This window comes from Parus major, chromosome 1A, assembly GCF_001522545.3.
Source record: "Parus major isolate Abel chromosome 1A, Parus_major1.1, whole genome shotgun sequence".
NCBI classification, from domain to species: domain Eukaryota; kingdom Metazoa; phylum Chordata; class Aves; order Passeriformes; family Paridae; genus Parus; species Parus major.
This window is the reverse complement of record NC_031773.1, coordinates 70,502,290-70,516,886: the sequence shown is the minus strand read 5'-3', so window position 1 is coordinate 70,516,886 and position 14,597 is coordinate 70,502,290. Positions and strand designations below refer to the sequence as shown.

General features: G+C 39.2%; 1 protein-coding gene across 1 annotated transcript in view; it reads right to left on the bottom strand.

Annotated features, from left to right (window-relative positions):
• LOC107204210 (potassium voltage-gated channel subfamily KQT member 1-like) overlaps positions 1-14,597 on the bottom strand; it is a 481,393-nt gene that overhangs the window by 408,491 nt on the left and 58,305 nt on the right. Inside the window, 2 exon segments of the mRNA XM_033514697.1 lie at positions 13,949-13,972; positions 13,975-14,095. Coding sequence (XP_033370588.1) covers positions 13,949-13,972; positions 13,975-14,095 — 145 coding nt within the window.

Sequence of the window (14,597 nt, the reverse complement as noted above, 5' to 3'; positions counted from 1 at the left end):
TGCTACATTACCATCATTGGTCAGTGGGGCTCACCACCCCCCTGACTTTCTCCTGCAAGGAAAACAAGGAACACATAACAACACCTGCAAGGCTGTTTTGTGTTCCTGAGGATTGTTTTAATTCCTTCTCATGTTTTTCCCAGACTACTTTCTCAGGCAAGCCTGAGACTGTGCGGCCTGTAATCTGTACAGGCACTGTCAGAATTTAGCATCCACACACGGACCCTGTAGAACCCTATAAAAGGTGTGCTAAAGATAGAAATAAACGGCGTTCACAATTACTTCTGTGAAGGGTGGTGAATAGCTGGCGGTCTCTCAATACATTCCAGGACAAAGAACTGTTTTAATGCACTGCCTTGTCTCCAGCTGAGGTGAAGAGCAGATGCTCAAGGACAGGACAAATATACAGGGCTGGCTTCAGACAGAACTTCCTACGGTCTGCAGCTGGGGCACTTTCCAAGACTGAGGTGGTATCCAAGGATTCTTGATGGGGCTTCTGACACAACAAATTTGTTCACATGGCATTGAGAAAACATCACATTTTGTTTACAATGATTTAGTGCAGATCTAAATATGCCCTTGCCCAGTGAATGGAATATTCATGCAATGGCCTCCAAAACTGTTAATACTGCTGCTGGGAGAAAAAATGCAACACTAGTGAAGCAACATGTCACAGCCCTAGAAAGGTTAAAAGCAAAAATTAATTAAAAATTAAAAAGTTTACAAGCAAAATTAATTTCGTTCAAATAAACTCTCAGAGAAAGGTGTTATCTGGAAATAGGAAAGACACAGTCCAGGAGGTAAATTACTGCTCTGGAGAGGATAATGCAAATACTCCTATTAAAATCCCTAAGCACTGAGACCCAAAACTGCCATTTAGACCCTTGGTAGCACAAATGTTTTACCCAAGGATTTGAGAGATCTGGTTTCAGATCAATAGGGAGAAATTAATGTCTTGTTCCTCACCTCCCCCTTCCACTGATGCTCATGTGCAGTTATTTCCTTATTCTGAGCACTATGTTTTGCTATTGGAGACACTTCCCAAATGTCCCCGAAACTGGTGCCTTATGAGCTGCCTTTGCTGTAAATGCTTTAGTGTTATCCAAATTTGAATATGGCCCTTTCCCCCTCTGAGAGCCAGATTTAAATGGGTTGAAAGTTTCAAGGGAATGGAACACTTGGTGTGTGTAAAGCACCGACTGTTCCTGGTTTTGCAAAGGTTATGATGATGATGGATGGAGTTTGCTTACATGGCACAGAATCTCCTCCTTGATGCCCAGCACAGTTTCTTCCAACACCTGGCAGAGAAGTTAAGATAAACATTGGAAAAATCTCTGACAATTCCATCTTGTGTAAAGAAAAACTGCCTGGCCCAGGCACAGCAGCAGCTAAATGCAAGGAGGAAAAGGGAAGACTGTGGATGTGTAACTGCACCCTAGGAAATGGTAATACACTAAAACCCCATTGAATGAGGAGAAGGGGAGATGTGGAAATCAAAGAGGCAGCAGAAGAGAGTATCAGAAGCCTCCTTAAGAAGCCTTATTCTGAATTCAATTATTTCATATAATAAGCAATAAACTGGTTCAAATTAACTTTTTATTAGAAATTATTACTGGAACAGCCTTCACTGACTCCAACTTAAATTACCTCATTCTCCAATTATAAGAGAAGTCCAGGAAGTATTTCAGCCCAGGCTCTTTCCACTTCAGTCATTTCACATCCAAGACTGGCATACACTATGTAATGCAATAATTTATCTAGCAGAGAACATCCTTACCCCCCTTCAAGGTGACTTCAGAAGATGACAGAAAATAAGTTGAAGGTATTTACCAGGCAGAAACCCCACAATAGCCAGCATGACCTTACTCAATGTCTAGTAGCTAAAAGTGACTTAGCTCGTCAGACCTGTGAACAGACCTAACTCTAATATCAGTGTGATTTTTACTGCACTAGAAACAGTGCAATCACAGAACTTTCAGAGATCCCATTTTTCCAGGAGAAAAAAAAAAGCAAAAACAAAAAAGCAACAAAACCCTATTTAACACACTTTATCATGGTCAGGCAGGCTTGAGCATATTTTTTTGCATGCTTTCTGCTCAGGATTATTAAATTCACCCCTGTAAAGCCTTCAGCTTCTGGACCCCTGCATACACCAAAATCCAGTGCACACTATCTGTTCTCTCTCCTTTACAAGGTTATAGGAACAGGAGCCAACCTGAGCCTTTCACATAAACAGCAAGAGAAAGTAGCAGGCTTTATCTAGGGCTGCCCTTGGTCCAGGATAGCTCATTCAGCACTAGTTAATCTTGTATAGATCTGGGTCACCCTGACCGGATCTTAATTGGGTTAGTACAATCAGCTCTAGATATCCCGCTGGCATGGTCTGATTCACCCTATTATAAACACTATCCAAAAGCCACCAGTCATCAATGCAAGTGAACACAATTTATATTTGAAAAAAATATATATATATTTGAGTTTTGCCAAATTCCCTGTTAAAGAGGGAATGCATTGTTGACACAAAACATTGTTTAAATGCATGTTTTTTTTCTGTGTGTCTGCCTCTGAGTGGCTTTTTAACAATGGTTTCCGTTTCATCAAGTAGTACTATGCAAGTCAATCTTGAGTTTTATTTAACATAAAATTCAGCCAAAAGCAGGTATCAGTAGCTATCTATAAAAGTCCAACACCCTAATTCTGCAGGAAAGTGTAAGACTTTTAACCAAAACCACTCCTAGGTAATCAGCAGAAACTTTTTACAGCTTCAAAATTTACCAATAATTTAACAGCGCATTCTGTCAAAAAATAACAAGGTCAAATGGCTTCATCAGTTGTAGCCAAGCAATGCTAAACGGCTCAGAATTTAGACCAATTTTAATCAATACAAATAAACAGTATTACTCACTTGGAAATTTATTAACTCTGATCAATAGATTTCATACAACAGCTGCAGAAAATCAGCCAGCAATGCAACCTATACAGAAGACTGAAATATTTGTTCATTGGGAAATTAGTGTTGTTTCCTCTTCTCTTTCCAAAAGATAATGATATTGCAAAACATGGTTTAGCCAAGTATTCCAATGCTAAAAGTGTGCCAGTTGTATGTACACAGAAGATTACTGGACACTCCAAAATTGAAGGACAATCAGCTCCAAATGTTTTCTGCTGATTAAATTCAGCCCATGCAAGGTTAAGCAAATGATGAGCAGCTGCTTTTCTTTTTAGCTATAGGGATGAAAAATCCTCTTAGAGTTCTGACTGACTCTAACTGGCAGACACTGGGTGCAGCATCTTTTTTCCTGAGTTTTCATGATTAACAGAGACTGTGAACAGCCTCCATAGCAACTAAATCTTTCCACCTCCAGTCTGTCAGGTTTATTGCAGATAAAAGTTAAAAGGAAAAAGCTCAAAAATGAAAGCAAACAAATAAATATTCTTTTGAAATACTATCAATTTATGATTTCCATCAGTGATGCAAATCCTAGACCACAGCCCCTCTCACTGCACATATTGCTGTCTCCTGAAGTAAGTCAAAATAGAACAAAGGAAATTTTCAGGTGTCACTAAACCAGGCCATGGCTCAGTGCAACACCAGCATCACCTTTATGACCCATCACTTCAAACAGGGCAGAAACACTTTTTATCATGTATAGAGGTTGACACAAAGCTTTACTTCTTAGGCTTGTATTAAACTGAAATAAAGAGATTGTGTGTGTTTTCCACCCCTGCTGAGAGGGAAAAGGAAGCATTTCCAAAGCACAGAACTTCCAAATTCTTTCCAAGGCAAATATTCCAATGGGAAGAACAACACACAGGCCTGTATATCAAAATTATTTCCCAAGCACTGTCTGTGACTGCAGAGCTTGCTGTCTCAAGAGACACATCAAGCAAAGTAAATTGTTTTGAAATGGTTATACCTGGCTACTTCAACAGGAAGCAAAACCAAAATAAAGGAAACACTCAGTCTCTTCTTCCCTATTCTTCAGCTGAGAGTTATTGTATATGGACTCAATCCCCTCCAAAGAACCAGTGTTTCTTTTGCTTCTAATTACAGAATTGTTTCAGTATTCCCAGCTGACGTACAACATAAATAAGCAAATTACATGCTTTTCAAGACATTTATTCACTTTGATGAGAAGTATATTTTAAAGAGTAGTAAAACTGTATATACTACTCCACCATCCAAGTAAAACTAGTTTAAAAGGCCGTAACTTTCTAGCAATTATGCCCTCATCTCCCACAATAATGTTTTGTTATTTCCATCAGAAAAAAACCCAAATTTTTGTGGCTAAAAAATTTTTAAATTTTTGTCACTGCCATAGATTCTCACTTTTAACCCATTTCTTTTGTGGAAAAGGGTTTGAGACAAAAGTTGGTAATTCTGGGCTTTTTTACAAAATCAGCACGAACACACACACAAAGGAAAAAAAAAAGGAGGAAATGCAGTAAGTTATCCTTATTCCCATTTATAACTACCTACTTCTCACCTTCAGTAAAAAGGCTCCATGTAAGCTCAAAAATTCACTTCCATGTAGCCCTCAGGGAGCTGCAATGAGCCTCACAGCCTACAGCACCATAGTTGTATGTGTGTCACCACTGGTGTAAATGCTGGCTGGGATTCCCCTCACTCCTTGTTTCCCTTTCCCACTGCATTGCATGGATATGCAGTTTGAAATTAAATTACTGCAGTTTGAAGTTTGGGTTTTGGCACTTTAGGCCACAATGCTCCATTTTCTCACTAGAGTGAGACTGTTGCTACCTACCTGAAAAAGATGGAATTCTTAAGTGGCCATAGTGAGAAAAATCCAAACTGTGTAGCACATCCTTATCTGTGCTTTTAAGAACACATTCCAGAGACTGTTTTCCCAGACAACCTTAATTTATATATTAATTCCCCATTCCCTGCTGCATAAGCTGCAGGAAATTTTTTTATATTAAAGTTGACTAATTAAAAAAATCAAAGTCTTATCCAGGGTTCACAAGCTTCATAAGAAGGGAAACCTCAAATCTCAATTTCCCTCTTTCCTACTCTCTCCAAGATGCCCTTGCTTCCCCAGAATGGTTTGGGTCACCTGACCCCAGCCAGAGCAAGTGCAGCAAAGCTGTCCTGGCTCCCTGGAGCCCAACACATTCCTCAGGACCATGCAGTGAAGGAGTTATTTTTTCCATAACATGGGATCACATCCCATAAGCAGCTGGTTAATAGACCGGAGATCAGGTCAAGCTGCTGGATATCAAAAGTGTGGGGACAGATCACTTCATGGAATTCAGGATCTAGGATTAAGGGGGAAACACAGCAGGAACATCACTGCCATAGGGAAGGCTCCCAGGCTGCCTTCCAGAGTGCTCTCAGCCACTTGTAGATCAGTCCCAACTGCATATAGAATAAAAATTCCACTCCAATCCACAGGCTGGACCACTGATGAGTTTATTTAATAGCACCCAAGGCAGAAATCTCTCTCAATGTATTTGTCATTTCAACAGCAAACCTCTGGTAAATGTTTTCTGAAGTATCATATTCCAGCAAGTTTTCATCCACTGTACAGAAGCCTTAAGCAACTTTCTAGGCTATAGTCCAGGTCCTGTGTTTATGAACACACATGGATGATACAGGAAATGGTGACTAAAATCAGTATTAAAATTGTCTTCTGCTTATCTCCTATTTAAAATGTACATTGCCACATCAGAGAAAAAACAAAATCCACTTGATCTGACATGATTGCTCATGACTAATTCATGTTCCGTTACTTATTTCCTCCTACTGACTGGTTTGATTTGGGGTGGTTTTTCATGGGGTTTTTTGTTTGGCTGGTTTTTTAGATTTTATTTTTCCTTCTTAAACTCCTACTTCCCTTGGAGCCAAGTTTCACAATTGAATATATCTGGGACTGTTCTTACACAAACGGTGAAGGGAGAGGAAGCTGTTGATGGACAGGGGTTCAGTGCTTTCCTTCACAAGGGAAGGTACTACCATCCTCTCTAAGAGCCCACTCTTGAAATCCAGATTCAAAACTGAAAGCACCTTGTGGCTGCTCCTGACAGAGGGAAGATTGTACCTCTACTTGTCCCAAGCACTTTTAGTGCTTATATCCCAGTTTACTTACTGCTTTACACATTCATATTGATTCATAGTCACCTCTCCGGCACCCTTCTCCCCTCTCCTGCCTGGCTCTTTGGCACTCTGTCTTCCTTCAGATATGCTGAAACCCCACATCCAGGTGCACACTAGCTGCTCCCCCAAGCTCCTGGGAGACAATCTCCTGGGGAGACACCCTGGAACTGCCTCTGGCTTCCCTTCACCAGCTTCCTCCAGCAGCAGGGCCAGGAGCTCCCCAGCTGCCAAACCCTCTTCCCACAGCAGGACCTACCTCATCCTCACTGACCACACACACCTGAGGCTGACCCATTCCCATCATCCTCATCTTCACTGGCCACACCTGGGGCTGCCCCAGCCCCAGCTCAACAGGAATGGGGTCAAAGCAATCACATTCCTCCTCCCCTGCCCAAAGCCCCTGCCCTGCACCCGGGGTAAAGGGGAGGGACACAAAAAACATATTTTGAGGGTGGTCCTTTCTAAAAACATCCTTTTCTCTTTTTTTTTAACACCCGTGTTTAGCAAAGACACATTTTTACACACACAGCTACTTACACATAGGGAAGAGCCATATTTCATGTGTCTCACCTATTTTCACTTAGATCTATTTTTCTCTTAAATCTATTTAGACACAGACACATTTGCGTATCCATGAATTTACAACTGCATCTCATATGTATTCAGCCTTATCTCAATTTACACTTCTGTGTTTACACTTGTGTATCTGAGTGTGTCAGCTTACACTTCTATTTGGATTATATATCAAAACTTATTGCACAGAAAATCGATTTAGACCAGATATCTCTTTAGAGTAAATATTTGCACTCCTATGTAATTACACATCCGCCTGTTTAGATTTAGGTATCTATACACCCTTATATGTAACCTGTATTGCAATTACATACATCATCTACTTTTACATTGCAATGCAAAGCAAATGTAGGTGGTTCCAGCTGGACAGAGATTTTGTATTTTAAATCATCATCCTGCATCTCAGTAGCCTCCTGTCAGTGCTGTCAGTGGCTCTCAGGTTCCTTCTGATCACCCCCTGACTCCTCAGCTGTTTGCTTTACAAGCCCAGAGAGATACACCCACCTGACTAGTGCATATTTTCCAGTCCTTTCTTATGTTCTAACTTTGTTTGCTCCTCACTGAATCATTTTCCAAGTAATAGCAAGTGACACAATTTGTAGTGTCAATTTTATCACATTCAGTGTTAATTTTCAGGGGACAGAAAAAATTATTAACTGTTTCCTGACACCATTACTGTGTTTACTTTTCACGGTTGGTAACTAGGCCAAACTTCCATTCTGAAAAGGTTTTCATCTCATGTTTAGGCTGTTAAGGAGAAGCTCACAATTTACACAGATCATTCTTGTCCTTCCTAGTTTTGGAGAATTGTAGACTGGGATATTCATGTGTGAATTCACTAAAGAGCTCCTGTGTCTCCCCAGTTATTCTGTGCTGGATTAGCACTGTTGGTAAATTTTCAGGAGGGATGAAGCTTCTCTTCCTGCTCTGTCCAGACCTTCCCTGACCTGACCCTGATTTAGCTGTGACAGCAATTTCTCTAATTGAGCAGGTGTCCATATCTCATTTCTGTTTATCTTTGTGTTGCACAACCATGCCCCCATATCTGCAGCAGTTATTTTAGTAGGATGAGATATTTACAACTAAATAATGTCAGAGTTTACAGAAATACAGGCTGGGCAGAATATCAGAGACCTTGAGAAGTGGAAACAAAGGATGCAGTGTGTGAGTACAGGCAGGAGATAAGAGATGAGCCACAGGCTCAGCACTGGAGACCCCACAGCTATAAACAATTCACTAATGGTCAGTTAAAATAAAAAGCAATCCTGAAGGAGGAAAAAACTGGTTGTAAGGGTAAGAGAGAACAAATAAATTCTATTTCACACACATAAAAGGGAACATAATTCTGGTCAATTCTGATGAAACCTGGAGCAGCACAGCAATGAGTAAATATGTCAAAGGGTGTTAGGAAACATTTGTAAGTGACCCCGAGTAGATCCCAGAAGAAAAAGGAGAAACTGTCACCACAAACATCATATTTCTCCCTGTTAAGGACATGACATTTCAACAAGTCATTGTGTTCTTCCCCTCTTCCTCCTGCAGCAAATTATACCCAGGAACTGAATGGGCATAAATACCAGCTGAACAGGCAGAATTTTGAGAGCGAGTTTTACAGTTTTAATTTAATTTTTACTATATTTGCAGCTTTTTAATTATTAAAAAAACACAAAACAAAGAAAAAATCAAACCCACATTGCATTTGAGTTTCTTTTGCAACAATTAGATCTGGACTAATTAGGTCAAGATTTCAGTTATTCTAGCACAAAATTCTACTTCTTACTTTTTTAATTAAAGTAAGGTGCTAACCCTTTTTGATACAGAACATTAAGTAAAATACTTCTTAATCTACTCTCTACCATACCTTGTCTATTAACGCTGACTTTCCATTCTTGAAAGATCTTATTTCATTTGTCTCTTTTTCCCAAGGCTGGTTGACAATAGGTTCTTCCAATACAGATGTCAGAAAAACCCCACAAGGGTCTACATTCAGTAAGAAGATTCTGCTGATTCTTCAAACATATCAGAAGGGAAATCAAATTACTGACTTCATCATCAAATGTAGATTTATATGACAGGGTCTCAGATTTTCTTCCTCCTCTTGCCCTGAGCCTCACACAGCAAGACTTTGTATATTCTGGATCCCAGAGCAAAAATTATCAGGGCTGCATAATTTTTTTTACCAAAAACTTTACCATTTATCAGGTCAATTTATAATCTCACTTCAAAAAGCTGCCTCTGTGTCATTATTAGTCAATATGCTGGCTCAAATACAATTTATTTACTTCTCTAATTTTCTACATTTTTGATTTTTTTGCTGTTATCTAAAATACTCATTTTGGCAACAAAACATCTATGCTGAGGTATGCCCTCCTTTTCAACTCATAATTATGATTTTTTTCTCCCCCACTGCTGTGCTGATAGGCAGAAAAAGCATGAGCGATGTGCAAGCACCTTCCCTTACTCTGCACTGCTGTGGTCTCTGGGAACATCTGGTCCAAAGTCCCTGCTCAAGTCTGGCATAACCAGTGATCCAAACCCTGGTCTTAAATCAGGCACAACAGGGAGTTGAACAAATACAGAACAAAAATTTTTAAACCTCCAAAGCTTCCAGATTTAATCAGGAATGGCTTTGGTAGAGTTGTAATCTTCCTGCACCTCCCCTTGCCCCATCCCCATCCCCAGACCTGTCATCCACTTTCACCATGAGAGATAAACCACAGAATTCACTTGAAGTTCTCCCTCAGGGCAGCCAGGGCTGAACCAGTAAAGACTGAAAACTTTCTGGTAAAGAGGTATTACCACAATTCTTACACATGGGCAAATCTCATCAGTACGAGTCCTGAACTGACAGATGAATGGAGACGTTAAACAGCTTCACACTGACCACAAATTCTCACTGCAAAGCCACCACCATCTGCTAAACCCACATTCTTAAGAGCATGACATTTGTCAGAAGCCTGATATCTGGACACTTTTGCATGCTAATTTGGTACATACCTTTATATTTATGATTATCAGACTTAACTGACAGTTATGTAGACCCTCAAAAGCTTTGGTGTTTGCTTTATTCTGTTAATTTTGGCCACATGTTTGTTCTCACCTTTCTCTCGGCTTGTCAGCACTGGAATCTCTGAATCCACTCCACTTAAAATGTCTCCTTCTTTATATGTACTGCAGACTGTAATCCATCTAAGCCAGTAAGGGAAAGCAGCCCCTTTTCCCAATGGGAAATGCAACCAGTCTCTGGTAAAAACCAGAGCATTTCCAGACAGGTGAATGCTGGAATGTCAGCATCCAAACTGGCATTACAGACAGAATAAGTCAACATTAACACTACTGTACTTTTATATGAGAGGGATGACAAAGGTAAGGATGTCAGAGAAAACTGCAGTACTCTTCCCTTTCCTGGTAAAAAGTTGCTCTTGTGCAGTTTTGCTTTAAATTGTGCCCACATCAGCATACAAGAAACTCCAAAAATCAAACAGTAAAGCACAGTGATAAGCAGGGAATTTTATTTTTAGCTCAGCAGAGATTTATCACTATGAAAGTCTTGTGACTTTGACAAATCTAACAATAATGAGTTGTGTATACAATGTACAACAGCTGACAGAGAGTAATATATTCCATCTGCTGGAGCTGTCCCAAGAGATTGACCTTCAAGGTCTAAAAACTTTCAAATTTATGATTTTTTCTCCTCTCTAATAAAAAAAAACACTATGAAACAGCTATTTGGTTTATTTTGTGAAGGATGCACTGTGGTGAATAGCTGATATTTGAAGAGAAAACTCAAAATCCATCTAGAAAATTCCAGTTACGCCAAAATGCTGTTTCCTATCTGTATAGATCAGTCTCTGTGACCTGCCACTCACTCTTGTTCTTGTAATGAACTACAATCTTCATACTTAAGTGCCTTCTTTAAACCTGACATTAAAGGAACATTAAAGATGTCAGAAGGCTTGCACATATGTGCCATCCTGAAAACAGTCCTGGCTGCAGAGGAGTAGGTACAAGGACAAGCAAAAGTACAAGTAAAGATTAATTTCAGTAATACAGAGAATACTTATGGATATAATCTCAGGTAAGGATGAAGTGACTGAGGACTTTAAATCACTACATGCAAATATTAAATCAGATGACATAGTTCCTTAGTTGAAGCAACAGACACCTATGAAGAAAAAAAAAACCAAATGCACTTGGAAGGTCACAAAGATGATCCAAAGGCTGGAGCACCTCTCACACACAGACAGGCTGAGAGAGATGGGGTTGTTCAGCCTGGAGAAGAGAAGGTTGTGAAGAGATCTCATTACAGCCTTCCATCATCTAAATGGACTTTGTAAAAACACTGCAGAGGGACTTTTTACATGGGCAAACAGTGATAGGACAAAGGGAATGGCTTTAAACTAAAAGAGGAAGTATCTAGATTAGATATCCAGAAGAAATTCTTCCCTGTGAGGGTGGTGAGGCTCTGGCACAGAGTGCCCAGGGAAGCTGTGGCTGCCCCATCCCTGGAAGTGTCCAAGGCCAGGTTGGATAGGGCTCAAGGCAACCTGTAATAGTGGGAAGTGTCCCTGGCCATGCCAGGGGGTAGCACTGGATGATCTTCAAGATTCTTTCCAACCCAAATAATTCCAGGATTCTTTGATTCTTAAGGTACTTCCAACCCAACCTATTCTATGCAATGCCATTCTATAATTTGGCACCACAGTTATTTTCTAGAACTGTCTAAATCTCTAAAACAATCTTCAAAACAATTCTAAATCTACTAAAATAATCAATGATTGTTTTAGTTTTTTCTTATTAATTTCTTTCTAAATAGCTTCATTTTGGGAGGTTTGAGTTCCACAAAGGAAATTATTATTGTGGAAGACTTGGCCTTTCCCTTTCTGTAAGGATGGACAGGTTCTGAGTGCTACAGATCACTTTTCATCAGTCACACCCAGAATCCATACACAGTGCAGAGGAGTAATTTTTCTTTTAGGTTATCAAGTCTTTGTTTCAAAACTCTACCATTTTTGGTGAATAAAAGTCTTGTTTCTATATTATGCACTATCCAATACATGGGGGTTTTATTCCACATACAAAGAAACCTCTCAGAAACCTTTATGTTGATCATCTCTGTTTTGTAAGGTTTCCCTTTTCTCCAACCTTCCTCATAGAAATAAAGGAAAGCACTTTTGCCCAGCTTGGGAAGATCTGCTTCCTAAGCAAGGTTTGAGCAAGAATAAGATGGGTGCATGTGGATACATGAAGAAGATGTCATTAGAAAAATGCTATTTGCATGAGGAAAGTTTTGTTCACATAATGACATTGCCAAGGCAAATGTCTCCTTTTCCAAGGATACTTGAACTACATTTCTATCTATTTCTGCCCAGAACAAGGAATTTTATCAGTGGGAATGTTACTGTGTTGCCTGTTCTTGACAAGCATTTATTTTAGGACTTCCTACAGTCCCTCTGTTACACCAGACCAGAGCAGCAAAGAGCTGGTTTAAAGCAGCAGCTCTGCTCACCTAAGTCAGGCCTAGAAAAGTGATCTGATTCAACCTTGCAGTTTGCCATCACCTGCAAAACATCCAGCCCCCACCAGCAATGAATAAAATATTCCACTACAGCAACACTCAAATAGAAGCTGGCATGGCTCCTTTCAATTATCTTTTTTGAATTATGATCCTCTTTGCCTTTTCTACTTTCAGCTTTTTTTGACAGGAAAAAAATGCCCCCATTTACAGGCTTGAAGCCTAGTACTTCCAATTCCCAGGAATAGAAGGCTATTAATTCTGGCAAGGAGAATTTCACTGAGAGAAATCAGGTTTAAACTTCTGAGAGGTGTTAAGTATGTTCAGTCAATTGAGCAACTGAGTTTGCCAGCTACATTCCTGCAAGCTTTGCAACACAAGGAATGAATCAGGAAAATCACTGAGTGTGGTTTAACCCTGACAGTGGCTAAGGCAAAACATGAAAGAAAATGAAAAATAGATCAAATTTAATTGGTAAGGGAATAATATACATGGCTGTCCTTCAGAAGAAGAATAAATTTGACCAGCTATAATGAAAGTACAAGAAGAAAACATTTTCAGAAAAAGTGGGAAAAGTTTTTTCATTTTACTGTCAGGCAGAAAAAGATACTGGCTTTCTTCATCACTCTCTTTCCTATGACAGAGGAAAGAGTTGCTCAGTGTAATTATGACCATTGAGAGAACACAGCTTTAGTGAGCCAACATACACTGGCAGAGTCCTGAGTACAGCCAGCAGAGTCCCCAACATCGTAGTGGCCTCCAGGATTGTTACCAGTTGCTCAACACATTGCTTCTTCTATCCATCACATCACAATACCAAAATACATTCAGCAAAATCTGCTGTCACATGGTCAGCAAGGGAAGCTGCTCCAGCCCAATAAATATGTTGAGAATAAAGACAATATTTTGTTACGAGATGTGTAGCTAAAGCAGAAACTTTGGTTGCCTTCTTGCCCTCTCCCAGAACCCCAAAAGCACTGGAAATGCCTCTGAGTATGGAACAGAACTCAGACTATGAGCTCAGGATATAGCAGATTCAGAACAAAGCCCTAACCCTATCAGACAAAGAAACTCAATGCAAAAGGGGGAAAATAAGCATTTCAGAAAACCATTATTAAACAATACCATTTTATATGAACATTTCTATTACAAACTTAATTAACAAAAAAAAGGACTTTACAAACAAAGCAAGTATGTTAACACAGCAGTGAAATTTAGACAGTTTCCATGTTGAAATACAACTATCACTTATATAAATACACAATATTTTAAATGAAGCAAGAGAAAAAAACCCACACATCAAAACCTCTTAGTTGATATAGGCATAAAAACAGTCGGTTTTTCTTATCACAATTTAATTGCACAATGTTTAAGAGGGTGCTGTAAAAAAGTAGAAATATTTTTCCTGGTTTATTTTTCCTTCCTTCAGAGGTAAAAGGAGGTAAAGTTAAAAAGTGGGGTAGACCTGAGAAAGCTTTCAATTTCCAAAATTATAAAAAGAAGAATGAACAATATATCCAACATCTTACTTTATGGTGAACAAAGAAAGCTCTTTTGAAAATCACACCATATGAATTAAAGTCTTCCTTTAATTTGTGTCCCCTTATTTTTGTTATCTACCCACCCTTGGTTGGAGAATCTTGATTTACTGATTAGCTTAGAATTGTTTCTTCATAGAACTTTTCATCACGTAAGCTCTTTGTAAGTTTGCCTCTTGAAAAATGATAAACTGAGCAGAAGTAAATTACATTTGGGTTCATCTATGTAGAAAGCTCTTGTTCATCAGTGCAATCATAAGTGATCTGGGGAACAGACAAGGAATTTTCTCCTGGGTTTATTACAGGTGCAGAACCATTCCCACAGCCCAGCTTTCCTTTTCTTCTGTATCATCTGGCCTGTGAGAGTAGGAACAGAATGATCTCAGAAGATGTTGTCAAACATAGACAAGTGCACATGTGAGCTTCACTGTATAGGGAATTCACTTGAGGTCATATGTTTTTATTTAAAGAATGAAACTGAAATTCAGTGAAAGGGCTGCAACCTTTGTTTATGGTTTTAAAGTGTCTGATTCTGAATTATCAACTAAGATCTGTTAAGAATTTGATTCTCAGAAGGCAACTAGGACATTCTGAAAAATCAGGTTGTTAGTAAAATTTCTCAAATTGGGACCAAAACTCTAGGCACTCAAAATTTTAATGACTTCAGCATATATCACCTTGTCTGTGTTGTGAATTCATGTTGTAAATATTGGCTTTTCACAATTATTCTGATAAATATATGCTTTCACTATATTCTTTTCTCTCTTAGCAAGTTTTAGGCTTAGATAGGAATTCTGAATGGTAAGGATATGTTTCCTCTGGACAAGGCAAGATAAACAATGGGAGGATCAAGGTGTGG